This window comes from Oncorhynchus mykiss, chromosome 8, assembly GCF_013265735.2.
Source record: "Oncorhynchus mykiss isolate Arlee chromosome 8, USDA_OmykA_1.1, whole genome shotgun sequence".
NCBI lineage: Eukaryota > Metazoa > Chordata > Actinopteri > Salmoniformes > Salmonidae > Oncorhynchus > Oncorhynchus mykiss.
Genome location: NC_048572.1, coordinates 37,549,962 through 37,577,614, shown reverse-complemented (window position 1 = coordinate 37,577,614; position 27,653 = coordinate 37,549,962). Strand labels below are relative to the sequence as shown.

General features: G+C 43.1%; 1 protein-coding gene across 5 annotated transcripts in view; it reads left to right on the top strand.

Moving 5' to 3' along the window:
- LOC110530908 (otoferlin) overlaps nucleotides 1-27,653 on the top strand; it is a 152,732-nt gene that overhangs the window by 49,346 nt on the left and 75,733 nt on the right. For all 5 annotated transcript variants that reach the window (XM_036985435.1, XM_036985432.1, XM_036985434.1 and 2 more), the window contains exons 4-5: nucleotides 6,958-7,057; nucleotides 12,230-12,426. In XM_036985435.1, the coding sequence (XP_036841330.1) occupies nucleotides 6,958-7,057; nucleotides 12,230-12,426 (297 nt within the window). The remainder of the gene's footprint in view (nucleotides 1-6,957; nucleotides 7,058-12,229; nucleotides 12,427-27,653) is intronic.

Genomic DNA, 27,653 nt, shown 5'->3' with positions numbered 1-27,653 from the left:
GAGATGACCTCTGCTCTAAATTATGAAGCAGATGAAAGTAAATTGTTTGGCACATCAGGATCAATAATGAATGGCACCTTTTGAAGAGCTAAAAAGTGAGCCAGAACATGATAGGCTGGTTTTCTTCAATTATTCAGGAGTTGTACACGCGTTACAAAGGCTGAAAGGAACCGACAAACCGTTCACTTTTCTGAGGAGGTATCGAGGTATCGATCACCATCGTGATAACAAAAGGACAGAGTAGAGAGGAGAGGAAGATAGGGGGGAAGAGAAGAAAGGGGTGGAGGAGAGAGAACAGTGAAGGGGACAGTATCCTGTATCCTCTTGTACCAAATAGATGGATGCAATAAAAGTTGACATTGGTTTTCTTTTCTATGAAAAAAGAGATAAGCTATATTCCAAACTAGAGAATAAGGTATTCTGGCTATGAGCCAAATAAGGACATGTATACCATGGTATTATTCAGTACTCAGTATGGAAAGACTTAGCTACTTCCAGATGAAGCCGAGCTGTCTGCGTTGGTGGGGGAATGATTTGTGACAGTGAGGATTGAACCTGTTGTTAAGTTATGTCCATAAGGTTTATCCTCTATAGAATTATATGTCTGTATTGACTAATGGTTCCTTCATTTGGCTGCAGTTGTTATTATTTGGCTGCAGTATTCTGCTGCATACTGCATCCATCTCTCAGGAGGGAGGGAGAGAGGGAGATTACAGGCACAGAGAGAAGGGGGAGAGAGGGAAAGCATGAGAGATACAGAGAGAGGGTGAGAGAGTGTGAGAATGAGAGAGAGAGCGAAAGAGAGAGAGACACCTGCCTGGAGGTGATAGCATTCCCTCCCCCATACGCCCCCATAGGCAGAACTACGACAACATAACCAACAAAAACAGGTCACAACTCCTGCAGCTCTGTAGCACGCTGGGCATGTACATGGTCAGTGGTAGGCTTCGAGGGGACACCTACGGTAGGTACACATATAACTCATCTCTTGGCAGTAGTACTGTAGACTACTTTATCACTGACATCAACCCAGAGTCTCTCAGAGTGTTCACAGTCAGCCCACTGACACCCCTATCAGATCTTAGCAAAATCAGCCTACTTGAACAGAGCAAAACTCAATCATGAGGCATCAAAGCCAAAGGAACTGAATAATATTAAGAAATGCTATAGATGGCAGGAAAGTAGTGTGGAAACCTATCAAAAAACTATTTGGCAACAACAAATTCAATCCATTTTAGATAACTTCCTGGAATAGTGAAGGTGTGAACTTGGCAGTAGAAAACCTAAACAGTATATTTGACCTCTCAGCTTCCATATCAAATCAAAACATTTCGAACAGAAAACCGAAGAAAGTTAACAACAATGACAAATGGTTTGATGAGGAATTAAAAACCTAAGAAAGAAATTGAGAAACCTATCCAACCAAAAACATAGAGACCCAGAAAACCTGAGCCTATGCCTTCACTCTGGTGAATCACTAAAACAATACAGAAATACACTATGGAAAAAGAAGGAACAGCATGTCAGAAATCAGCTCAATGTAATTAAAGAATCCTTAGACTCTAACCACTTATGGGAAAATTGGAAAACACTAAACAAACAACAACATGAAGAGTTATCTATCCAAAACGGAGATGTATGGATAAACCATATTTTTGTCCCTATTACAAAGAACAAACAGCAAAAACATATACATGATCAAATACAAATCTTAGAATCAACTATTAAAGACTGCCAGAACCAACTGGATTCTCCAATTACATTGAATGAACTACAGGACAAAATACAAACCCTCCAACCCAAAAAGGCCTGTGGTGTTGCTGATATCCTCAATTAAATTATAAATTCCAATTGGCTAAACTTAAACTCTTTAACATCATCCTCAGCTCTGGCATCTTCCCCAATATTTGGAACAAAGGACTGATCACCCCAATCCACAAAAGTGGAGACAAATTACCGTGGGATATGCGTCAACAGGAACCATGGGAAAATGCTCTGCATTATCATTAACAGCAGACTCGTACCTTTCCCCAGTGAAAACAATGTACTGTGCAAATGCCAAATTGTCTTTTTACCAAATTACAGTACAACAGACCACGTATTAACCCTGCACACCCTAATTGACAAACAAACAAAACAAAGGCAAAGTTTTCTCATGCTTTGTTGATTTAAAAAAAAAATGGCATGAAGGTCTTCTATGCAAATTGATGGAAAGTGGTGTTGGGGGAAAAACAATATAAAATCCATGTACACAAACAACAAGTGTGCGGTTAAAATGAGCAAAAAACATACACATACCTTTCCACAGGGCCGTGGGGTGTGACAGGGATGCAGCAGAAGCCCCACCCTCTTTAACATATATATATCAACGAATTGGCGAGGGCACTTAAACAGTCTGCAGCACCCGGCCTGACCATACTAGAATCTGAAGTCAAATGTCTACTGTTTGATGATGATCTGGTTCTTCTGTCCCCATCCAAGGAGGGCCTACAGCAGCACCTAGATCTTCTGCACAGATTCTGTCAGACCTGGGCCCTGACAGTAAATCTCAGTAAGACAAAAAAGAATGGTGTTCCAAAATAGGTCCAGTTGCCAGGAGCACAAATACAAATGACATTTAGACACTGTTTCCTTAGAGCACACAAAAAATGACATATACCCCGGCCTAAACATCAGTGCCACAGGTACCTTCCATCAAAAGGAACATAACATTCGACATACAATTAGGATCTGGCAAAAAATACTTGTTCAGTTATAGAACCCATTGCCCTTTACGGTTGTGAGGTTTGGGGTCCGCTCACCAACCAAGAATTCACAAAATTGAGACCAATTTTCACCAAATTGAGACTCTGCATGCAGAATTCTGTAAAAATATCCCCTGTGTACACAGTAAAACACCAAATAATGCATTCAGAGCAGAATACCCACTATCCCATTACCCAATACCCACTATTACCCATTATCAAAATCCAGAAAAGTGCCAATAAATTCTACAACCACCTAAAAGGAAGCGATTCCCAAACATTCCATAACAAAGCCATCACCTACAGAGAGATGAACATGGAGAAGAGTCCCCTAAGCAAGCTAGTCCTGGGATTCACAAACACAAAAAGATCTCACAGAGCCCCAGGACAGCAACACAATTAGACTCAACCAAATCATGAGAAAACAAAAAAGATAATTACTTGACACACTGGAAAGATTTAACGAAAAAAAAACTGAGCAAACTAGAATGCTAGTTGGCCCTAAACAGAGAGTACACAGTGGCAGAAACCCTGACCACTGTGACTGACCCAAACTTAAGGAAAGCTTTGACTATGTATAGAGCAACTGAGCATAGCCTTGCTATTGAGAAAGGCTGCCGTAGGCAGTCCTAGCTCTCAAGAGAAGACAGGCTATGTGCATACTGCCCACAAAATGAGGTGAACACTGAGTTGCACTTTCTAACCTCCTGTCAAATGTATGACCATATTAGAGACACATATTTCCCTCAGATTACATAAATCCACAATGAATTCGAAAACAAACCCAATTTTGATGAACTCACATATCTATTGGGTAAAAATTACACAGTGTGCCATCACAGCAGCAAGATTTTTGTGACCTGTTGCCACAGGAAAAGTGCAACTAGTGAAGAACAAACACCATTGTAAATACAACCCATATTTATTTATTTTTTTATTTTCCCTTTTGTACTTGAACTATTTGAACATAATATGACATTCGAAATGTCTTTATTATTTTTGAACTTTTGTGAGTGTAATGATACTGTTCATTTTTATTGTTTATTTCACCTTTTTTTATTATCTACTTCACTTGCTTTGGCAATGTTAACATATGTTTCCCATGCCAATAAAGCCCTTAAATTGAAATTGAATTGAAATTGATTTGAATTGAGAGAGAGACATGGGTGGTGGTGAAAAAGGGAGGGAAAGGGTGGAAAGGGTGGAAAGGGAGTGAAAGGGAGGGAAAGGGTGGAAAGGGTGGAAAGGGAGGGAAAGGGTGGAAAGCAAGAGAGTCAGGCTAGAATTGCACAAAGCAACTTTCACACACTTTTAGTTGCAGTTCCAGGTTGCAAGTGACATCATCTCAAGCAACTTTGCTGTTACATGACGCAACAACAAAAATAGCTTGCAACAGCAAATCAGATTGAGGCTGCTTCTGTCATATTTTTATTTATTTATTCAGCACTCCCCCCATGTTGAGCTGCTGAATTACATCGTGGTTTCACCAATTATTTGTTTGTCCAACTGTTTGGTTATTGTAACAGCATGGATATAGACAAAATGCAGTCTGTACAATTTAGCTAGCTAGCCAAAATGACATTGCGAACACCAACATGACTAGCTAGCAACGAGCTAACCATGCTAGCAAGGAATTAAGCTAATGTTAGCTAGCTAATTAGCACAGTTCAGGGTGAACAATTTCAGTTGAAACTGGTCAGGGAAAGGTTTGGGTTCACTTCAATAATTACATTTATTGACTGCCAAACCATGTTCATTTGACTAGCCATGATGCCAAACGGTAGATATCTCCCATTCTGCTAATGTATCTTCTGTCAATGCACACTGGCAGTGACAGGCAGCTGTGTTGACATGACAACTGGTTAGAATGCTGAAACTTCGAATGGATCATGGGACAAACTTATTTTGCTTTGATTGGCTGAGGCTTGCAACTAGTTGCACAAAATTGAAAAGTTAGAACTGGATGCAACCAGGTAAGAGAGATTGGTTGGTGAAAGAAAAGTGTATACAGAGAATTTAGAGTGATGAACACAATGGTGGTTTGTGATTGGTATTTTAGTGAAAGCACCAAATAGCCTCTCTCTTACTCTCTCTCTCTCTCTCTCACACACACACCCACACTCACACATATCCTAATGGCCCAAGTTTGCTCCCTGCCTGTCACTTCTCATAATCCCCAGGCCTCTCACTGTTACTGACCATCCCTTAGGAGAAATTCCCCCCTCAACCTCCTCCAGTGTGTGTGTATGTGACAGAGTGTGATACTATTGACTGTGGTTGGTTTATATTACGTGTAGTTGGGCTCCCAGTGGATTAATGTCTGTGTGTGTGTGTGTGTGTGTGTGTGTGTGTGTGTGAGTGTGTGTGTGTGTGTGTGTGTCTGTGTGTGTGTGTGTGTGTGTGTGTGTGTGTGTGTGTGTGTGTGTGTGTGTGTGTGTGTGTGTGTGTGTGTGTGTGTGTGTGTGTGTGTGTGTGTGTGTGTGTGTGTGTGTGTGTGTGTGTGGCTATATAGTAGTAGTATACTGGGTCTTTGTGTGGTGTGTGATTGATTGCTCTGCTCCAATATTGTCCGGGGAAACTATATCAATTATTCACACCTTTATAATTCTCTGACTGAATACAAATGGAACCAGGTTTCACTCCCACTTTTAACAAACAGAAAATTACATTTGCTTGGAAGTGATTTGGGAAGCACATATGAAGGCCTTATAAATGCTCAATGAAGGCTTAATGAATCCTTTATACTGTTCTTGTTGGTCATAGAGTGTAACCCATATTTCTGTATGCAGTCTGTTACATTGGGAAACTATGGAATGTTAGAGAATGAGAATTGAGATAGGCTTATCGCCCAATAAAGTCATTTGCAGCCTTTGGCTTTTTGGGGGCGTCAAAAACAATTGAAAATAATAAAATGTTGTTTTTCTAGGCAGCAATTTAGCTAAAATGTTGTTTTTCTAGGCAGCAACTTTGCTAAAGGACAGGAAGTTAACAGCACTCTAAAGTTGATATGCTAAAGGAATAAATCATCTACGTTTTCTTAGACACTTTGTTAAAGTTGTTTTTCCTCAGGGCAGCGATAGCAGCTAATGAGTTTCCCCCGACAATATTATAAGGAAATAACTGTCAGGTGTTGGAATGGGGATAGAGTTGGTTGCTACTTAACTTCAACAAGTACTCACTGGCGGAAAGGTGGTGGGGCTGTGCAGAGGATATTGTGTGTGTCCGTGTGTGCGTTTGTAGAGAACAGACCTGCTGGTTTGACAACAAGCTCTGACTGTCTTACCGCAAAATCAGGCGTCCAATCCCTTGTTCATGAACGTAACATTTTGAAGGTTAAAAATTCAGGCATTAATTCTGAATAGTTTAGGGGTTAAGGTTTGCACTGGGATTGCCTAGCACTGGGATTGAACACGCGACCCTCGGAGCCGGAGCTGGCAGTTTACGCCCGTCCACAACACCCTAGCAAATCTCAAGCCAAAATAATTGTAATAGTGCTCACCGTTGTCCCTAGAGGACGGTTTTGAAGTAATCTCCTGACATCCTGCTTACCTGATCGGACGTCTAATTTCGCAGTGGATCTTGAGCGACCTGGCTGGGTTTGAATTTTTTGCAGTTTAATATTCTCTGAGAGAGGAACAGGCATGAGATCACAGGGAAAAGTGACAATATCAGTATCGGAATAGAGAAAGTGAAAGTGTATCGAGCAAATAGGGTGTGTTACCCTTTATTCCGTGTTTGTGTGTGTCCGTATGTGCGTCCGTGTCTATAGCTCTATCTCTGTTGTTCTAATAAGAGTATATTTCTCCGTCTGCTCCTCTTTACTGGTTAGTTGTTGTAGCGGCCAACGACTCTCCCTGCCTGTCAGAGCCAGTTCCCATCACTCTGCCTACACGCTCACACACATACACACACAGGCGCACACACACATATGGGAATCAGATAGTCAAGGAAGACAGTGAAAAGAGAGCAAGATACAGAGAGACAGACTGAGCTGTGCAAGGACAACACTATCAACCTAATTCAATGGAACCTAGCAAACCCAGCTGAAATGCAAATGTGGCCTACTTGAAGCCTTATCTCTGAACAATCACATACAAATACCAGTGTTTTTAGCCAAGGCACAGTTCTATGCCACAACCCACTGAATCAGGAATATTCTGCTCTTTTTGTGAAACAGCGGTTGATCATGGTTATTGTGGTTCTGTTGTTCCAGAGTCATTGGATCCTTCAAGATGGTTCTACAGAAGGTGGCAGAGGAGGGCCAGCTAGAGGTGACAGACACACTCATCGACGACAACAACACCGCCATCAGGGTAATTCCCAACACTGGTTCCTGATCAGTTTAGATATCCATAGCCATAAGAATGAGAATCCTCCATACTGATCTATGGACATCATACAGGATATACTGAACACAGCCAAAAAGATAAGTATTTTATTGACCTCAGGTGAGTATTGATCCAACAGCCACATACAGTGTATTTGGAAAGTATTCAGACCCCTTCCCTTTTTCCACATTTTGTTACTTAATAGCCTTGTTCTAAAATTGATTAAATTATATTTTTTCCTCATCAATCTGCACATAATAACCCATAATGACAAAGCAAAAACACATTTTTAGAAATGTTTACAAATATAATTTTCTGACCCTTTGCTATCAGACCTGAAATTGAGCTCAGGTGCAAAAACTAAGCCATGAGGTCAAAGAAATTGTCCGTAGAGCTCAGAGACAGGATTGTGTCAAGGTACAGAACTGGGGATGGGTAACAAAAAATGTCTGCAGCATTGAAGGTCCACAAGAACACATTGGCCTCCCATCATTCTTAAATACAAGAAGTTTGGAACCACCAAGACTCTTTCTAGAGCTGGCCGCCCGGCCAACACTGAGCAATCGAGGGAGAAGTGCCTTGGTCAGGGAGGAGACCAACAACCCAATGGTCATTTTGACAGAGCACAGAGAACCTCTGTGGAGCTGGGAGAACCTTCCAGAAGGACAACCATCTCTGCAGCATTCTGGCCTTTATGGTAGAGTGGCCAGGCTGAAGCCACTCCTCAGTAAAAGGGACATGACAGCCCGCTTGGAGTTTGCCAAAAGGCACCTAAAGGACTCGGGCCATGAGAAACAAGATTCTCTGGTCTGATGAAACCAAGATTGAACTCTTTGGACTGAATGCCAAGCGTCACGTCAGGAGGAAACCTTGCACCCTCCCTACGGTCAAGCACGATAGTGGCAGCATCATGCTGTGAGGATGTTTTTCAGTGGCAGGGACTGGGAGTCAGGATCGAGGGAAAGATGAACAGAGCAAAGTACAGAAAGATCCTTGATGAAAACCTGCTGCAGAGCTCTCAGGACTTCAGACTGGGGCAAAGGTTCTTCGCCTTCCAATAAGCACACGGCCAAGCACACGGCCAAGACAACGCAGGAGTGGCTTCGGGACAAGTCTCTGAATGTCCTTGAGTGGCCCAACCAGAGCCCGGACTTGAACCCGATTGAACATCTCTGGAGAGACTGAAAATAGCACTGCAGCGACACTCCCCATCCAACCTGACAGAGCTGGCAAGTTTGTAGCGTCATACCCAAGAAGAATCAAGACTGTAATCGCTGCCAAAGGTGCTTCAACAAAGTACTGAGTAAATGGTTTGAGTGCATATGTACAGTGCCTTGCGAAAGTATTCGGCCCCCTTGAACTTTGTGACATTTTTTTGCCACATTTCAGGTTTCAAACATAAAGATATAAAACTGTATTTTTTTGTGAAGAATCAACAACAAGTGGGACACAATCATGAAGTGGAACGACATTTTTTGGATTTTTCAAACTTTTTTAACAAATCAAAAACTGAAAAATTGGGCGTGCAAAATTATTCAGCCCCCTTACGTTAATACTTTGTAGCACCACCTTTTGCTGCGATTACAGCTGTAAGTCGCTTGGGGTATGTCTCTATCAGTTTTGCACATCGAGAGACTGACATTTTTTCCCATTCCTCCTTGCAAAACAGCTCGAGCTCAGTGAGGTTGGATGGAGAGCATTTGTGAACAGCAGTTTTCAGTTCTTTCCACAGATTCTCTATTGGATTCAGGTCTGGACTTTGACTTGGCCATTCTAACACCTGGATATGTTTATTTTTGAACCATTCCATTGTAGATTTTGCTTTATGTTTTGGATCATTGTCTTGTTGGAAGACAAATCTCCGTCCCAGTCTCAGGTCTTTTGCAGACTAATTCAGGTTTTCTTCCAGAATGGTCCTGTATTTGGCTCCATCCATCTTCCCATCAATTTTAACCATCTTCCCTGTCCCTGCTGAAGAAAAGCAGGCCCAAACCATGATGCTGCCACCACCATGTTTGACAGTGGGGATGGTGTGTTCAGCTGTGTTGCTTTTATGCCAAACATAACGTTTTGCATTGTTGCCAAAAAGTTCAATTTTGGTTTCATCTGACCAGAGCACCTTCTTCCACATGTTTGGTGTGTCTCCCAGGTGGCTTGTGGCAAACTTTAAACAACACTTTTTATGGATATCTTTAAGAAATGGCTTTCTTCTTGCCACTCTTCCATAAAGGCCAGATTTGTGCAATATACGACTGATTGTTGTCCTATGGACAGAGTCTCCCACCTCAGCTGTAGATCTCTGCAGTTCATCCAGAGTGATCATGGGCCTCTTGGCTGCATCTCTGATCAGTCTTCTCCTTGTATGAGCTGAAAGTTTAGAGGGACGGCCAGGTCTTGGTAGATTTGCAGTGGTCTGATACTCCTTCCATTTCAATATTATCGCTTGCACAGTGCTCCTTGGGATGTTTAAAGCTTGGGAAATCTTTTTGTATCCAAATCCGGCTTTAAACTTCTTCACAACAGTATCTCGGACCTGCCTGGTGTGTTCCTTGTTCTTCATGATGCTCTCTGCGCTTTTAACGGACCTCTGAGACTATCACAGTACAGGTGCATTTATACGGAGACTTGATTACACACAGGTGGATTGTATTTATCATCATTAGTCATTTAGGTCAACATTGGATCATTCAGAGATCCTCACTGAACTTCTGGAGAGAGTTTGCTGCACTGAAAGTAAAGGGGCTGAATAATTTTGCACGCCCAATTTTTCAGTTTTTGATTTGTTAAAAAAGTTTGAAATATCCAATAAATGTCGTTCCACTTCCAGATTGTGTCCCACTTGTTGTTGATTCTTCACAAAAAAATACAGTTTTATATCTTTATGTTTGAAGCCTGAAATGTAGCAAAAGGTCGCAAAGTTCAAGGGGGCCGAATACTTTCGCAAGGCACTGTAATTGTGATATTTCAGTTTTTTATTTTTAATACATTTTCTAAACTTTCTAAATACCTGTTTTTTGCCTCATCATTATGGGATATTGTGTGTAGATTGATGAGGGGAAAAAAACATTTAATACATTTTAGAATAAGGCTGTAACGTAACAAAATTTGGAAAAAGTCAAGGGGTTTGAATACTTTCCGAATGCACTGTATAAAGAAAGAAACAGTATGTGAGAGAATGAAAAAGAGAAAGTGTGAGATAATGGGAGCAAGGGATGGAGAGATCAAGAGAGATATAGAGAGGAGGACAGAGAAAGAGAGAGAGACCGTGTGAGAGCTTATCCCGGCACCAATAGCTAACAATAGCTAACACTGATGTTGGGACCTTGACAAACTTAACAGGGAATGAGTGATAACCATGAAAACACGCAGGACTGATGGCTATAGTTATGTTCAACAAGTATTTTATTTTTCTGTCTTTATCTAGCTCTAGTTGTGATAATTTACCTAGCCTCCCTGGCTAGCTAACATTTAGGTAATCAATCCTCTGATGACATAGCTGTCACGTTCTGACCTCAGTTCTTTTGTTATGTCTTTGTTTTAGTATGGTCAGGGTGTGAGTTGGGTGGGTTGTCTATGTTAGTTTTTCTATGATTTGCTATTTCTGTGTTTGGCCTGGTATGGTTCTCAATCAGAGGCAGCTGTCAATCGTTGTCCTTGATTGAGAACTATACTTAGGTAGCCTGTTTTCTATTGTGTTTCGTGGGTGATCATTTTCTGTTGTGTGTGTCATCACTAGACAGGACTGTTTCGTTTGTTCGTTCTTCCTAGTTGTTATTTTGTTTAGTGTTCAGTTTTGATTATATTAAAAATCACGAACACTTACCATGCTGCACCTTGGTCCTCACCTTCTTCCACCGACGACGGCCGTTACAATAGCGATGTTGAAGACGATAAACATCTGATTACGTGTTTGTTTACTTGCACAAGCGGCATTTGAAGTTGCATGTGGTCGTATCCACTGCTAGTGAACAAAGCTGGTATCTGCAACTTTTCATGACGCAGCTAGGAAATGGCTCCATAGAGATGATGTCACACACAAGTCAGAATGGCCTTGGGCATGCTCACACACACACAGCTCTCATTCCCTCTGCACACCACTCTGTCCCTGACGAGGGAGAGTAGATGAACACAGCCGGCCCAGAGTCTCACCTGTGTTTTAACTGAATAGAAGTGTTTTTATTTACCACGTCCTGCTGAAAGATGCGGGGATACCATGGTAACGCCTCTAACTTCACTGGCTCTGCAGTCACAGGGCAGAGATAGGGAGAGAGAGAGAGAGAGAGAGGGGGGGGAGAAAGAGGGAAAGAGAGAAAAGGAGAGAAAAAGAGAGCGAGAGAAATGTAACAAATTGCTTGGGTTGTAATAAAGATCAGTTGACTGTCCAGGGAGGTGTATTAGTCCCCAGAAGACAGGAAAGAAAAATTGCTCTGTCTCTGCATCTTCCTGTTCAGATCAATCTAAGCACTTACTGTCAAACCAAATGTGTCTTTGTGCCGCAAGTGACCACAACTGTCTCTGTCAACCAATATTGAGCTTTACAACAATTGTTTTACAGAAATTGTAGGCAGATTCTGTCTCACAAATTTACAGTTGTCACACTTTTTTTCCCCCCATATTCACTTGTCAAGAAAGCCGGAAGTCAATTTTAGTTTAATTTCAACCAAGAATGGATTCTTTGTTCCAGTTTAATTAAAGATGTCATTATGAACATTTTGAGTCTCTTTAACTACAGATGTCCCCTATGGGGACAGTTTGGAGATGTGTTACCCACCCTGTCGTGAAGCAATGGCTAGGGGAGAGTTGGGTTGAGTTACCCCTAGTGTGTTTCCCTCTCTCTCGCCCATTGACTTACATACCAGCAGAGAGGGTAACTAATCCTGGATGCCCCAATCCTGAGGCATACATGTCACGTAACAAAACAAGAAAAGATTAGATCAACGGACCTTGGCTACCTCTTTCAATGGCACTTTTATATTACCATTTAATTAAAGCAATATGAAATTGATTATGAATGATTTGTGGAGCATCTATGTATTGCTAATGATGACCTTGTGAATGCTCTATGAAGCCTTTATTAGTTGTTGTTAATTTACTGTCTGACCATAGTGTGTTTCTAGTTTGTTTTGCCTAATTCATTGGTTGACGCTTCCATTCCAGGCCAGTGTTACCCTATACATCAAGTACACGACGATGGATGGGACTGTGGGGGTTTGGAGTGACGGAGAATTCCTGGACATCCCGGGTGACCCGGAGGGAACGTTCCAGTTTGAGACGGACAGTCTGCTCTCCGGACACAGCCAGGGGTCAGGAGTGTCACAGGGGAGATCCATCCATGGAATTCCCACTTTTAGGAAGTGAGTCGACAACTCCATTAGTATAGCTGAAACATCATCAGCATCATTATAAATGTGCGTGCATCAACACCATCGTTAAAACAATGTCATTAACAAAAAAACAATATCAAAGCAGACATCATTATTGTCAGCATAATCATTAAATACACCATTACGCTCAAAATACACCATATAGAAAATACATATCTTCATCATCATCATTAATAACAACTAAAGTAAAGACATCACCGTAATCATCATCTACTGTACACACCATGCATTTGAACAGACCTTACTACTCCTGTAGCTGGCACCATAGTCTACAAGTTTGTATGGAGTGAATGTGTTACAGCAGTATGTGCCAGCCTCCAGGCAGTGCTTTCTGCGGATGACTATTAGGCCCTGTCTAGACTTGACAGTACATGCAGCTTTAGTATTCTGATCATAGAGTTTTGATCATGGAATCCGGAACGTGTCATGCGTCTACACCTACATTTAAATGTGTCTACCATGTCCACAGTGTGTCCGGATTTCCTTTTCCTGTGTTATATTCAAATGCCAGTATGCATTCTACAAACGGTGGAATAGGCTTAATACGATCATAACACAACAGCAACTGTTGGCAGTTGCTAACTGCTGTTGCTAACTAGACAGATAACCTCTGTAACTAGCCAGCAAGCTAGCAAGCAACGCTAAAAGCATAGCATACTTGTTAGCAGAACTCTAGCCAAATCCCCCAAAATGTATATAAATATTAGTTAGCCAGCAAACACGTTTCTCACACGTTATGAACATATTTCCTCCAACTTTATAATGAAAAGGTGCGTCCCGGTCCCAGAACAACAGTTTTTTGGACTTGTGAGAGAAGTGTTGATGACTTCGCCCACTGTATGGGCTTTCGGTAGCCCGACTGCATCCAGACTGAGGAGAAATCCACACACAATGCATCCCTGACCACCTGTGATCAGCCAGATCTGAACACAATCAGACCACTTTTGTGCGTCTAGACCCGTCCTTTCAATGCGATCTTCGTATTCTGATAGCATAAATCGCATGTAGGTGTCAAGTGTAGACCCGACCTTAGCCTTCTCTCTCTGTGTGATGTTGTGTTTTCTGCTGAATAATGTGTGGGCTAATAATGCGTAGGTGATATTGATTTCACATTGACCAGTCTGCCTGGCTCGGCTAAGACCCTTAATCCATCGTGATAATGTTGTGAATGTGTGCGTGTGTGTGTGTGTTTGTGTGCATGCGTGATCGCCTGTGTGTGTATCTCTGTACATGCGTGTGTGTGTGTGTGTGTGTGTGTGGCCATACATCAGCCACTTATTTGGATGTATTAACATGAGTCTTTCATATAATAGACTGGTTATAATGGGAGTCAACTGGGCATTACAATGAAATGGGGCTCTGGCCATGAATCTTCATCAAATATCTATTGAACTGAAAATAACTCTAATCTCAGAGAGTTTAGATGTACTGATTTAGTGGGTTCTATTTACTGGAAATAGTTTTTATAGTGTGTCCCCATAGTCAAATCAAATCCAATTGTATCTGTCACATGTGCCGAAAACAACAGGTGTAGATCTTACTGTGAAACGCTTACTAATGCCATTAACCAACAACGCAGTTCAAGAAATACGGTTAAGAAAATATGTACCAAATAAACTAAAGTGGAAATAACTGTACACACTGTATGTGTCCTGTAAGGAAGACACAGACTAAGGAGGAACTGTATTATTACACACACACACACAGTCTAGAAACACAGACACAGACTCAGTTTCCACTGTGCTGTCCACAGGTACAGTATACACACACCAGTCCTTGATACTAGACGAGGGCACCTGTCATCCCCTAATCACTGCGGTAACAAAGAGCAAGACCTGTCAGTCGTACAGGACAGTAACTCATGGAAAAACACAGAGGGGACAGGGGACACTACAGTACTGGGGGAACAATGATGACCTCATGGAAGCACTGATGATGTCAGCGGGCATTGATGCCATTGGATTAACCTGTTGGTGCTCCTTGGAGGGAGGACTGTGCTCCCATGCTCCTGTCAGGCAGGCAATACCGGTGCATCAAGGCTCAGACAAACAGACTCCTAAACAGCTTCTATCCCCTGGCTATAAGACTGTTAAATGGCTAATAACTACTTTTCCCCCTCACACCTACACTGCAGGTTCAAATTATTATTAATTTGATTTGATTTATTACTACCACTACGCTGCTGTTCATTGATTATTGATTGCAATTACTATTAGTATATTACCATAAGTATTAATATATTCCTGCTACCAGTCACTCTTCAGCCGTGTTTACTTGTATATCTGCCTACACTGACACTCTTGCACACACACACACACTAACCCGCTCACACTAACACACTAAAACACTCCCACTAACACCCACACACTTACACACACTCACACTAACACAGACACACACTAACACACACATACACTAACACTAACACTCACACTCATATACATACACTAACACACTCACATTAACATTCGCAATAACACACACAAACACACTCACACTAACACCCACACACTAACACCCTCACACTAACACACACACAATAAAACACTCACACCCACACATTAATACCCTCACACTAACACACACACTTACTGTACATACACACTAGATACCTTTGTACCTGTTTCCTCCAGCATCTTCACAAGGTCCTTTGCTGTTGTTCTGGGATTGATTTGCACTTTTCGCACCAAAGTACGTTCATCTCTAGGAGACAGAACGCGTTTCCTTCCTGAGCGATATGACGGCTGCGTGGTCCCATGGTGTTTATAATTGCATACTATTGTTTGTACAGATGAACGTGGTACCTTCAGGTGTATGGAAATACATCCACAGGTACACCTCTAATTGACTCAAATGATGTCAATTAGCCTATCAGAAGCTGACATCATTTAGTGTATGTAAACTTCTGACCCACTGGAATTGTGATACAATGAATTATAAGTGAAATTATCTGTCTGTAAACAATTGTTGGAAAAATGACTTGTGTCATGCACAAAGTAGATGTCCTAACCGACTTGCCAAAACTATAGCTTGTTGACAAGAAATTTGTGGAGTGGTTGAAATACGTGTTTTAATGACTTCAACCTAAGTGTATGTAAACTTCCGACATCAACTGTAGCTTCTACTCTTATTTCTTATTTCTCCTGTTTTTTAAATTTGTATTTGTATTTTCTTTAGTTGATATTGAATACTGTCCTGTTGGGTAGGGCTTGCAAGTTAAGTATTTCACTGTACTTGTGCATGTGATAAGTCAAACTTGAATGTGAACTTATGATTTGACATTGTGTGATGACATTTCACCATAATGAAACAGTAGGTAATTCCATACCGGCCATACATATAAAGCAATGTCACAACAGAAGGTGCTTTCTATTTAATGTACAATAATCAGGATCATATTGTGATTATGCTGAGGGCTAAATGTCGACGGTGAGAGGTAGTAGAATCTGGTGTGTGGGATATTTATTACAGTTTTTTACAATCGCTAGGATCTCCTAACCAACTTTCAGCTTGGCACAGCAGTTAATTTCACATCCAAAATGCACTAAAACTACCAAAACCCTTTATACATGTCTCAAATCAACTCATTCTTCCATAACACTAGCAAAGGTTGTCACCCAACAAGCAAACAATGACCTAAACAACACGAACAACAGGTTTTCTTTTGTAAAATGTCTTTACAAAACAAGAATGACATCTCTCTACTATTTAGAATTTACTGCAGTGTATATTACAGGATGAATCAGAAATGATGCAATATATTTCAATATGTTTTATATCATTTTTTGGCATTGAATGATTGCAAAATACAAGAATTTGTATATACACCATCTACCGATACAGATACACTGGCAATGTTAGTCAATGTTAGTCAACCCTGCATTTGGCCACAGATTCACATCACATTCTGTAACGTTCTGGGTGTAGTGGGTGAGAAGTCAGGCGCAGGAAGCAGAGAGTTCAGGGTAGTGCTAATTTAATGCACAAAACGGCGAACATAAGCCAACCCCATGAAAACACAGGGCGTATAACAAAACAAACATGGGGACTTAAACTGTCCAGCAAAACCCACGAAATGGGAAACACGTAACCCACAGACGTGCACACAAGTTACACAAAACAGAAGGTCACAATAATTAATCCCGCACAAAGAACCAGGCGGGCCAGCTGACTAATAAAGCCTCACTAATTATACCCAACTCAAAACAGGTGTACTCAATAAACACATAAGGAGGGGGAGGAAAGAATCAGTGGCAGCTAGTAGGCCGGCGACGACGACCGCCGAGCGCCACCCGAACGGGAAGGGGAGCCACCTTCGGTCGGAGTCGTGACACATTCACATCACATCTTATGTCATCTTGGGCAATACACATAGGAAAGAATATTTTGGCATGCCTGCTCCATCCCTGGCAATCTTCTGCAGATATGTCCAGGCATCCAGCATTCATTGTGTCCAGGAGGGACAACCTTCCACCTCCATGAGGAAAATAATTCCTCTATGGGGTTGAGGAATGGAGAGTAAGGTGGGAGGAAAAGTGACACTATCCTGGCAAACCACTCTGTGACTGCACGGGAGCGGTGAAATGCCACATTGTCCCATACAATTTCAAACGTTGGCTGATTTCGCCTCTCTGCAACCCTTTCCTCACCTGACACAACCCTTCCATAGAGGTCATCCAGGAATGAAATGAGACGCTCGGCCCAATTAGCGGTTTGTGTAAAAGCAATCCATCAGAGGATATTGCTGCACACATTGTGATGTTGGCACCCCTCTGGCCCAGGACATCCACTGTGGCTCTTTTCCAAATCACATTCCTTCCTCGCCGCTGTGTTTTGGCCAGGTTGAAACAAGCCTCATCCACAAAGATGAATATGTTGGGTGTTTGCCTGGCTTCAATCTCCATGACTCTCTAAAATAAATTTACAAGGCAACATAAGAGTTAGGCTATTACGGTAGTTTACATTATACCTTAAAACATGCCATTGTGTGCCTCTGCCCTGTTTGGTGTTGTTCAAAACCAGTTCTGTATTTTATAGTCACCTTACCTGGACATATTGATTCCTGAGTTGCTTGACTCATTCAGAGTTCCTCTCAAAGCGGACAGTGTAAAATTGCTCCATCCTGACTTGATGTTGTTTCAGGACTCTAGAAATAGTTGTTACTGTATGCTTACATTGTGAATATTTCCTAATGTGATGTTGTCTGCCAACAATCTTTGTGAGTTTTATGCCATTGTTTCTGATGACCATATCAACTATTGCAGTTTCCTTCATAGCAGTGAAATTCCTACCTGTTCCGCCTGTGGGAGGTAACCGTTGGGTTCTAAGCAGAAATACAAAAACAATTACACACCAGTGGGTTTGGAGGCTTTGCTCAATTTGCTTCTGTAATGTGCAGTTCAGTCAGATGCCCATGCAGAATGCACATCTTACCTGCTGTTTTGCAGGAAATTTCTCACAATAGATGCCCCTGTTGAGCGCTACAGATTTGGCTGCACTCTCAGACTGTTATGGCGTGTACTGGAGTCAGGTGCAGTAGAGCAGAGTATAGTTAACAGGTGCACATGCATGTCCCGTCCCAAAAAGAGAGCACTACAATAATCAAACGCGCTCAAAACACGGAACATAAATAAAAGTCAAGTGCATAAATCAAACACCACATAACATTAAACAATTACACACAAATACATGATGGGAAACAGAGGGTTAAATCCAAGTAGATTGATTGGGGAAATGAAAACCAGGTGTGTATGGAAGAAAACAAGACAAATGGACATATGAAAAATGGAGCGGTGATGGCTGGAAAGCCGGTGACGTCGATCGCCGAACAAGGAGAGGAGCCGAGGAGAGGAGCCGACAAGGAGAGGAGCTGACAGTACCCCCCCCCCCCCCGACGCACGGCGCGCAGACACTGGCCTCGGGGACGACCCGGAGCACGAGGCACAGGGCGATCCGGCCGACAACGGTGAAACTCCCGCAGCAGTTCAGGATCCAGAACATCTGCAACCGGAACCCAGCACCTCTTCTCCGGCCCGTACCCCTCCTACTCCACGAGGTACTGAAGGCTGACGCCTCGAATCCAGGATGGAACGAACAACGTACGCCGGGGCCCCCTCGATGTCCAAAGGAGGCGGAGGCACCTCCCGCACCTCAGATTCCTGGAGCGGACCAGCCACCACCGGCATGAGGAGAGACATATGGAACGAGGGGTTAATACGATAATCAGATGGAAGCTGTAATCTGTAACATACCTTGTTCACCCTCCTCAGGACTTTAAATAGTCCCACAAACCGCGGACCCAGCTTTCGGCAGGGCAGGCGGAGGAGCTGGTTACGGGCCGAGAGCCAGACACGGTCCCCCAGTGCGAACACCGGGGTCTCACTGCGGTGACGGTCTGCACTGGTTTTCTGGCGACGCGTGGCTTGCTGGAGATGGACACTTATTCTGGGAACCTGGTCTGTAGGATAGGGTAAACACAAAACGGGTAAAGAACATGGCCCACCTTGCCTGACGAAGATTCAGTCTCCTCGCTGCCCGGATGTACTCCAGGTTGCGGTGGTCAGTCCAGATGAGAAAAGTGTGTTTAGCCCCCTCAAGCCAATGTCTCCATGCCTTCCACGCTTTAACCACAGCCAACAACTCCCAGTCCCTCAGCTGGGCTGAGCTTCGTTGAGAAGAAAGCACAGGGGCGGAGTTTCGGTGGCGTACCCGAGCGCTGTGAGAGCATGGCTTCTATTGCAGCCTCAGACGTGTCCACCTCCACTATGAATGCCAAAGAGGGATCCGGACGGGCAAGCACGGGAGCCGAAGTAAACAGAGCTCTTAGCTGCCCAAAAGCCCTGTCCGCCTCAGCCGACCACTGCAACCGTACAGGACCCCCCTTCAGCAGTGAGGTAATGGGCGCAGCAACCTGGCCATAACCCCGGATAAATCTCCGGTAGTAATTGGCAAACCCTAAAAATCGCTGCACCTCCTTTACCGTGGTGGGAGTCGGCCAATTACGCACGGCTGCAATGTGGTCACTCTCCATCTCCACCCCTGATGTGGAAATGCGATACCCTAGGAAGGAGACAGCCTGCTGAAAGAACAGGTATTTCTCAGCCTTGACATACAGGTCATGCTCCAACAGTTGTCCAAGTACCTTGCACACCAAGGACACATGCTCGGCGCGGGTAGTGAAGTATATCAGAATGTCATCGATATACACCACTACACCCTGCCCGTGCAGGTCCCTGAGAATCTCGTCTACAAAGGATTGGAAAAACCGATGGAGCATTCATCAACCAGCATTGATCAACGAGGTACTCATAATGCCCTGTGGTGGTACTGAACGCTGTCTTCCACTCGTCTCCCTCCCGGATACACACCAGGTTAAACGCACTCCTGAGATCCAGTTTCGTGAAGAAGCGCGCCCAATTCATTGACTCAATTGCCGTGGCGATAAGAGGTAGCGGGTAACTGTACCACACCGTGATTTGATCAAGACCTCTATAGTCAATGCACGGGCGTAAATCTCCATCCTTCTTCTTCACAAAAAAATAAACTTGAGGAGGCGGGTGAAGTAGAGGGCCAAATGTACCCCTGACGCAGGGATTCAGAGACATATGTATCCATAGCCACCGTCTCCGCTTGTGACAGGGGATACACGTGACTCCTGGGAAGCGCAGTGTCTGCCAGGAGATTTATCGCACAATCTCCCCATCGATGAGGTGGTAATTGAGTCGCCTTTTTTTTTATACAGAAGACGAGAGCCAAATGTGCACGGTGAGGACCTGGTCTGGACTTTCCACCGTGGTAGCACCAATGGCAACCCCTACACACCTCCCTGAGCACTCTCACGACCACCCCATGAGAGCCCTCTGTTGCCAGGAAATAGTGGGGTTATGCAGAGCCAACCAGTGAAGGCCTAGTACCACAGGAAACACAGGAGAGTCAATGAGGAAGAGGCTGATTCTCTCCTCATGATCCCCCTGCATAACCATGGCCAAGGAGATAGTGGCCTCCCTGATTAGTCCGGACCCTAATGGTCGACTATTTAGAGCGTATACCGGGAAGGGTCTAACTATAGGAAAAATGGAGACCCCTAACCTAATGGCTAATGCTCTGTCGATAAAATTCGATGAGCGCCTTATGCTGGGAATGTGGGGAAAACGCAGGGAAACAAACAGGCACAAACAGTTGATCAGCAGAGGACTCTGTATGAGTGTGGTGCAAACTCACCTGGGGTGACGCCAGAGTGCCCTGCCTGTTGCCTCAACTCCCAGAGGATCCAACACGGCACCAACTGGCAGTGTGTCCTCTGCGGCCACAGATGGTGCACGTGATGGCCCCTCTTCCAGTCTCCCTATGAGCAGCCCCTCCTAACCTCATGGGCACCGGAGCAGGGGTGCTGGAAGATGAACCGACAGAGCCCCCTCTCGACGTCTGCGGGTGACCAGCAGGTTATCCAACCGGATGGACAAATCCACCAGTTGGTCAAAGGAAATGGTGGCATCCCTGCAGGCCAGCTCACGTCGGACGTCCTCTCGTATGCTGCATCGACAGTGGGCGATGAGGGCCCTGTCGTTCCAGCCTGCTCCGGCTGCTAAGGTCCGTAATTCCACTGCGAAGTCCTGTGCGCTCCTCGTCCCCAGCCTCAAATGGAAGAGCCTTTCCCCCACCGCTCTACCTTCGGGTGGATGGTCGAAGACGGCCCGGAAGCGACAGGTGAACTCCTCGAAGTTTGCCCACTCCAGCGCTGTTCCCGTGAGGCAGGAGACAAGGGCGGCCACTCTCGCCCTTCCCGATGTAGCTGGGTGCACAGTGGCCAGGTAGAGGTCCAGTTGTAACAAGAATCCCTGGCACTGTGCTGCCGTTCCATCATACTCCCTGGGAAGGGAGATACGCATCCCACTGGAATTCTCTCCAGATGGGATGGGTGGAGACAGCCCCGGTTGTGCTGGTCGAGGCACTTCCTGTCTCTCCCAGCGGTCCATGGTCTGGAGATGATGTAACATGGCCGAATGTTCCTGGACGCACTCCTTGACTCCGCTAACCGGGGTACCTGCTCCTGCTGACTCCATTAGAGGTATGTCTTTCTGTTATGGCGTGTACTGGAGGCGAAGTCAGGTGCAGGATAGCAGAGTATAGTTAACAGGCGCACATTTATTTTACGTTCCAAAACGAGAGCACTACAATAATCTAACGCGCTCAAAACACGGAACATAAATAAAAGTCAAGTGCATAAATGAAACCGCATAACATGAAACAATTACACACAAATACATGATGGGAAACAGAGGGTTAAATACAAGTAGATTGATTGGGGAAATGAAAACCAGGTGTGTATGGAACAAGACAAGACAAATGGACATATGAAAAATGGAGCGGCGATGGCTAGAAAGCCGGTGACGTCGATCGCCGAACGAACACGGAGAGGAGCCGACTTCGGCGGAAGTCGTGACACAGACCAGCTCATTGATAGACCATGATTTATTACATGATCAATTATAGTAGCCCTAATCGCATCTGAGACTACAGCTCTTGATCGTCCTCTCAGTCTTCTTCTACCACGCATATGTACTCCTCTCCCTCTCCCATTTGGTATAAACAGCGGACAAGAGAGATGAAGCAGTGTGTGCTGTGGTCTTCAGGTCTGAGCTGCCACGATAGAGTGATTGAAGAGAAAGTGGTTTCTCTTTTCTCACACACACACACACGCACACACACACACACACACACACACACACACACACACACACACACACACACACACACACACACACACACACACACACACACACACACACACACACACACATACACACACACACTACCCCATCTCACCAGTTATAGGCTTTACCCCTTTCTCTGGGAGTCCAGAATGATTTATTGCTGACCTCTTAATGCATTTTATATCATCTCCACCCGGCCATAGCCAGCTTGTTTTGCAGGGGTTTTTCTATTCATATAAATCACCTCCCACTTGTCTTGTTATACTGCCAGTAAAGCACATCCACTAAATATGGAACACACACTCAGTTAGTTGTGATGAATGGGTTGGCATTGGGAGCAACCTACGTTTTTGACACTGTGGCCACAACAAGTGTTGGAAGACCTACAGTGGTTTCTCCTTTAAAACTTGCGAGCTTGCACCCCGGGACCTGGAGGTACCCAGCGCCACGGCTTCATTGCTCCAGACCACCACAAGGGGGAGTTAGAGCACTCGTTATGCATTTGGGTCCCAAGGTTTTTATATGATCAATCATATCGAGTGGTTTCAATGACAAATTTTAACGCGAGCCACCCTTGCCTTTGTGGCGTTCTTAAACAATGATGGCTGACAAAATATTACGGTGGAACCAGATGTAAGTTGTTATAACGTCATAACGAGTAAAGCAAAAAATGTACAATTGAGAGAAATATGTTAGTTAATGTAGAGACAAACGTTTTTGCATATTTTTTTTGTCATACAGTTAATTTACGAAAATCGCTATTTAGCAAGTTATTATCCAGCTAGTTAGTGTTAGGAGAATTCATTTGTAATTCGTGTTGTTTAATGTTATAGGGACTCCTGAGAAAACCAGCAAACCAGGCTTGTTGTCTTGTGAAACAGTGGGTGTAAAGAATCTAGCTAGCTATAGCATTTACTGCAAATTGAAAGTACAATTGTGTAAGCTTGCCTTGAAATGCAGCTGAAGTAACGTAGCTAGCTAACTATGTACTTGCTTATAGTATAGTGGAGGATAAAAATAACTGTATGCCTATGGATGTGTAGCTAGCTACAGTATGTAGCAGTATGTAGCCGTATGTAGCCGATCTAAAACGTTAGGTTCTGAACTAATATCCTGGCTAAATTCCCAATCTGGCCCTCAAACCATCACGGTCACCTAATAATCCCCAGTTTACAATTGGCTCATTCATCCCCCTCCTCTCCCCTGTAACTATTCCCCAGGTCGTTGCTGCCAATGAGAACGTGTTCTCAGTCAATTTACCTGGTAAAACAGATAAATAAAAATACCAATCTATGAACCTCAGCTATCATAGTTGTTATATCAACTTCAAGTCTGAATGGCATTAATGAAGCCTTTGGATAGAGTAGAATATAATAACTTCATTGTGCCAAGGATGCAAGTCCTACCACGCATGAGATTCCCACATTGTTGCCTGTACATTGAATATATTCACTGATCATGTACTCTTCCTTGGCAAATGAAGGTGTGGTTCAGGTATGAATCTCTGAGACATTATTTTTCAGTCATACCAAACTCCATTGTTTGAATGATGCTGTGTATATGTGTATGCATTACAATTATACACTTCAACAGTGTTTACCGTTCTTGTGACATCAATGATTACACATTGTTACTATGCAATAGACTAGAAACATTATTGATCTGTAATTCACATATACAGAAGAAAATAAACTATGCATATCTAACTCCCTTCATCTGCATTAATCTGAGGACACAGGATAGTATTTCAATGAGATACTTAATTTCAACCAGTGGAGAATGTGAAATCCTTTATTGAAAGAAGTTCATTATCCAGGTGTTATAAATAGGTAAATGCATTATAATTATGAGAATTGTAATATTATAAATACTTTGATGCGCATATGTTGTGCATTATAAAACGAGGAAGAAAGACAAGGTGGGGAGAGAGGTGTAGAAGACAGAAAGGGAATGAGGTAAGAACAGCGGCAGACAGTATTTAATTCATCAATTACAGTGCTACCCTAATATTCTCTCAGTTCATCACAATTGCGGTGTCTCCTAACCAGCCTTGGGCCTCCAGTTGGCCCGAAGGTTATCCTAAGAGCGGCTGAGGTGGCGATGACAGGACTGGCTTCCTATCTCACATCAAAACATACCTGCAGACGAGAGAGCATGATTTAGCCTTGTTTTTTAAAATTATAATACGGTCAGTCATCTTAAATCAGGAGGTGAAATGCAAAACTGACCTTGGATCATTAACTCTGGGACTACTACATCTCTGTCTGTATTGCATCTCTTTAATAATACCTCCTGTTGACCCGACCAAGTCACATCATGCTTAGCCCTCTGTGTCTGCCAGTTCAGATGCGGGAAGGGTTCACCAAAATAATTGGTATAACCCAGAGGATTTAGGGAGATGTGGGAGAGGGATGAAGTGAAGAAGAGAGACTGCGTGTGTGGTCTCACCTGGTGTCCACACTAAGTGGCTACAGAGTACTTTATGCTGAAAAACAAACACTTGAGGACAAACAATAGAAGATAATGTCAATAGAAGATACTGAATGTGACGCAGACACGTATCGGAGTGTACCTGAAACATTTAAATATAGAGGGCTATGTGTCTCACCACTTGGTTATTGCAAGGCTAACCCCCAGGGAAATCATGACTTGGCAGCAACAGATAGTCCAGAGAAAATGGCTGTGTTTATGTGGTGTAAATTGGAAAATTAGCAGCTGACATCTTAAGAGTTTTTTAATTAATGCATGTGAGACATGTTCCATGTACAACAATACAGGCAGAGATGGAGAAAAAGAACACAGAACAGTTTAAATACCTCTGGGTATGTACACTTTTGCCAGCGATAAAGCTTCCCATGGCCTGTTTCTCGGACAGTGAACATCTGGCAATATCTACTTTTTCGACCCCTTGGTCAGCTCGGCTTTCTGAAAGTAAAGAAAACAGCTTATTTTTTATAGATATGAAAACAATAACTGAGATGTGACCGTTCAATCTAAAGTAGCAGATGTCATTTTTTAGGATACGTCAATACAGCCCAGTGCTGCTTACCTGAGATGCCATCTTCATAGGTGTCCGCTTGGACTTTTCATTTGGATTATTTTTGATTTAAAATAAAAAAGGTTTTGACCTCGAGAAAAAGACACAAATGTACCTCCATAGCATATAGCAATTTGCCTGTGAATAACCACGCCTTCATACAAACGTGCTACTGTCTGCAGAATACAGTATAATGATATATTCAGAAAGTGCCCCTTGGATTTACCTGAGGGAAACATTTGCATCCCCTTTTGATATTCGCCACAATACCACAACACCTGGGTCTTTAGTGTGAGAGACTAAGGCATTATCCCTTTAGATGCCACAGTCATGAATTAATCAACACTAGCACACTGACACATATGCCATACGTAAATGACCTTTATTTGTTTGAGCTATTGAAATATCCATACTCCTCATTTACAAAGCGGAGGAAACTGAGGCAGGGATTGATGAGAAGGTTCATTTGATAGGCTTTTGTTTACTTCATTCATTCATTCATTTGGTTTGTTTTGTGTTGGGATGCAACCAAGCTCATTCTGTGCCAGTGTGAGGCCATCCTGCTTTCTGGACCTCCTTTGATCCTACCCACAATGCAGCAGATTGGCTGCGCATCAAACAGCATTGGGATAGTGTTGTGAAGTCTTTTAACTCTATAGTTTTTATGTTTATAGGTGTACTGCAGCACCAAATGACAGATGTAGAAAGTGAAATCAAATCTAATTAAATTTTTCACATGAGGCGAATATAACTGGTGAAGACTTAATCGTGAATTGCTTGTTTACGAGCCCTTCCCAACAACTTAGAGTTACAAAATAATATTACAAAGAAAAACAGTAACACAAAAGGAATAGATACATACACACACATGTATATATATACAGTGCCTTGCAAAAGTATTCGGCCCCCTTGAACTTTGCGACCTTTTGCCACATTTCAGGCTTCAAACATAAAGATATAAAACTGTATTTTTTTGTGAAGAATCAACAACAAGTGGGACACAATCATGAAGTGGAACGATATTTTTTGGGGATATTTCAAACCTTTTTAACAAATCAAAAACTGAAAAATTGGGCGTGCAAAATTATTCAGCCCCTTTACTTTCAGTGCAGCAAACTCTCTCCAGAAGTTCAGTGAGGATCTCTGAATGATCCAATGTTGACCTAAATGACTAAGGATGATAAATACAATCCAGATGTGTGTAATCAAGTCTCCGTATAAATGCACCTGCACTGTGATAGTCTCAGAGGTCCGTTAAAAGCGCAGAGAGCATCATGAAGAACAAGGAACACACCAGGCAGGTCCGAGATACTGTTGTGAAGAAGTTTAAAGCCGGATTTGGATACAAAAAGATTTCCCAAGCTTTAAACATCCCAAGGAGCACTGTGCAAGCGATAATATTGAAATGGAAGGAGTATCAGACCACTGCAAATCTACCAAGACCTGGCCGTCCCTCTAAACTTTCAGCTCATACAAGGAGAAGACTGATCAGAGATGCAGCCAAGAGGCCCATGATCACTCTGGATGAACTGCAGAGATCTACAGCTGAGGTGGGAGACTCTGTCCATAGGACAACAATCAGTCGTATATTGCACAAATCTGGCCTTTATGGAAGAGTGGCAAGAAGAAAACTATTTCTTAAAGATATCCATAAAAAGTGTTGTTTAAAGTTTGCCACAAGCCACCTGGGAGACACATCAAACATGTGGAAGAAGGTGCTCTGGTCAGATGAAACCAAAATGGAACTTTTTGGCAACAATGCAAAACGTTATGTTTGGCGTAAAAGCAACACAGCTGAACACACCATCCCCACTGTCAAACATGGTGGTGGCAGCATCATGGTTTGGGCCTGCTTTTCTTCAGCAGGGACAGGGAAGATGGTTAAAATTGATGGGAAGATGGATGGAGCCAAATACAGGACCATTCTGGAAGAAAACCTGATGGAGTCTGCAAAAGACCTGAGACTGGGACGGAGATTTGTCTTCCAACAAGACAATGATCCAAAACATAAAGCAAAATCTACAATGGAATGGTTCAAAAATAAACATATCCAGGTGTTAGAATGGCCAAGTCAAAGTCCAGACCTGAATCCAATCGAGAATCTGTGGAAAGAACTGAAAACTGCTGTTCACAAATGCTCTCCATCCAACCTCACTGAGCTCGAGCTGTTTTGCAAGGAGGAATGGGAAAAAATGTCAGTCTCTCGATGTGCAAAACTGATAGAAACATACCCCAAGCGACTTACAGCTGTAATCGCAGCAAAAGGTGGCGCTACAAAGTATTAACTTAAGGAGCTGAATAATTTTGCACGCCCAATTTTTCAGTTTTTGATTTGTTAAAATTTTTTTAAATATCCAATAAATGTCGTTCCACTTCATGATTGTGTCCCACTTGTTGTTGATTCTTCACAAAAAAAGATTGTTTTATATCTTTATGTTTGAAATGTG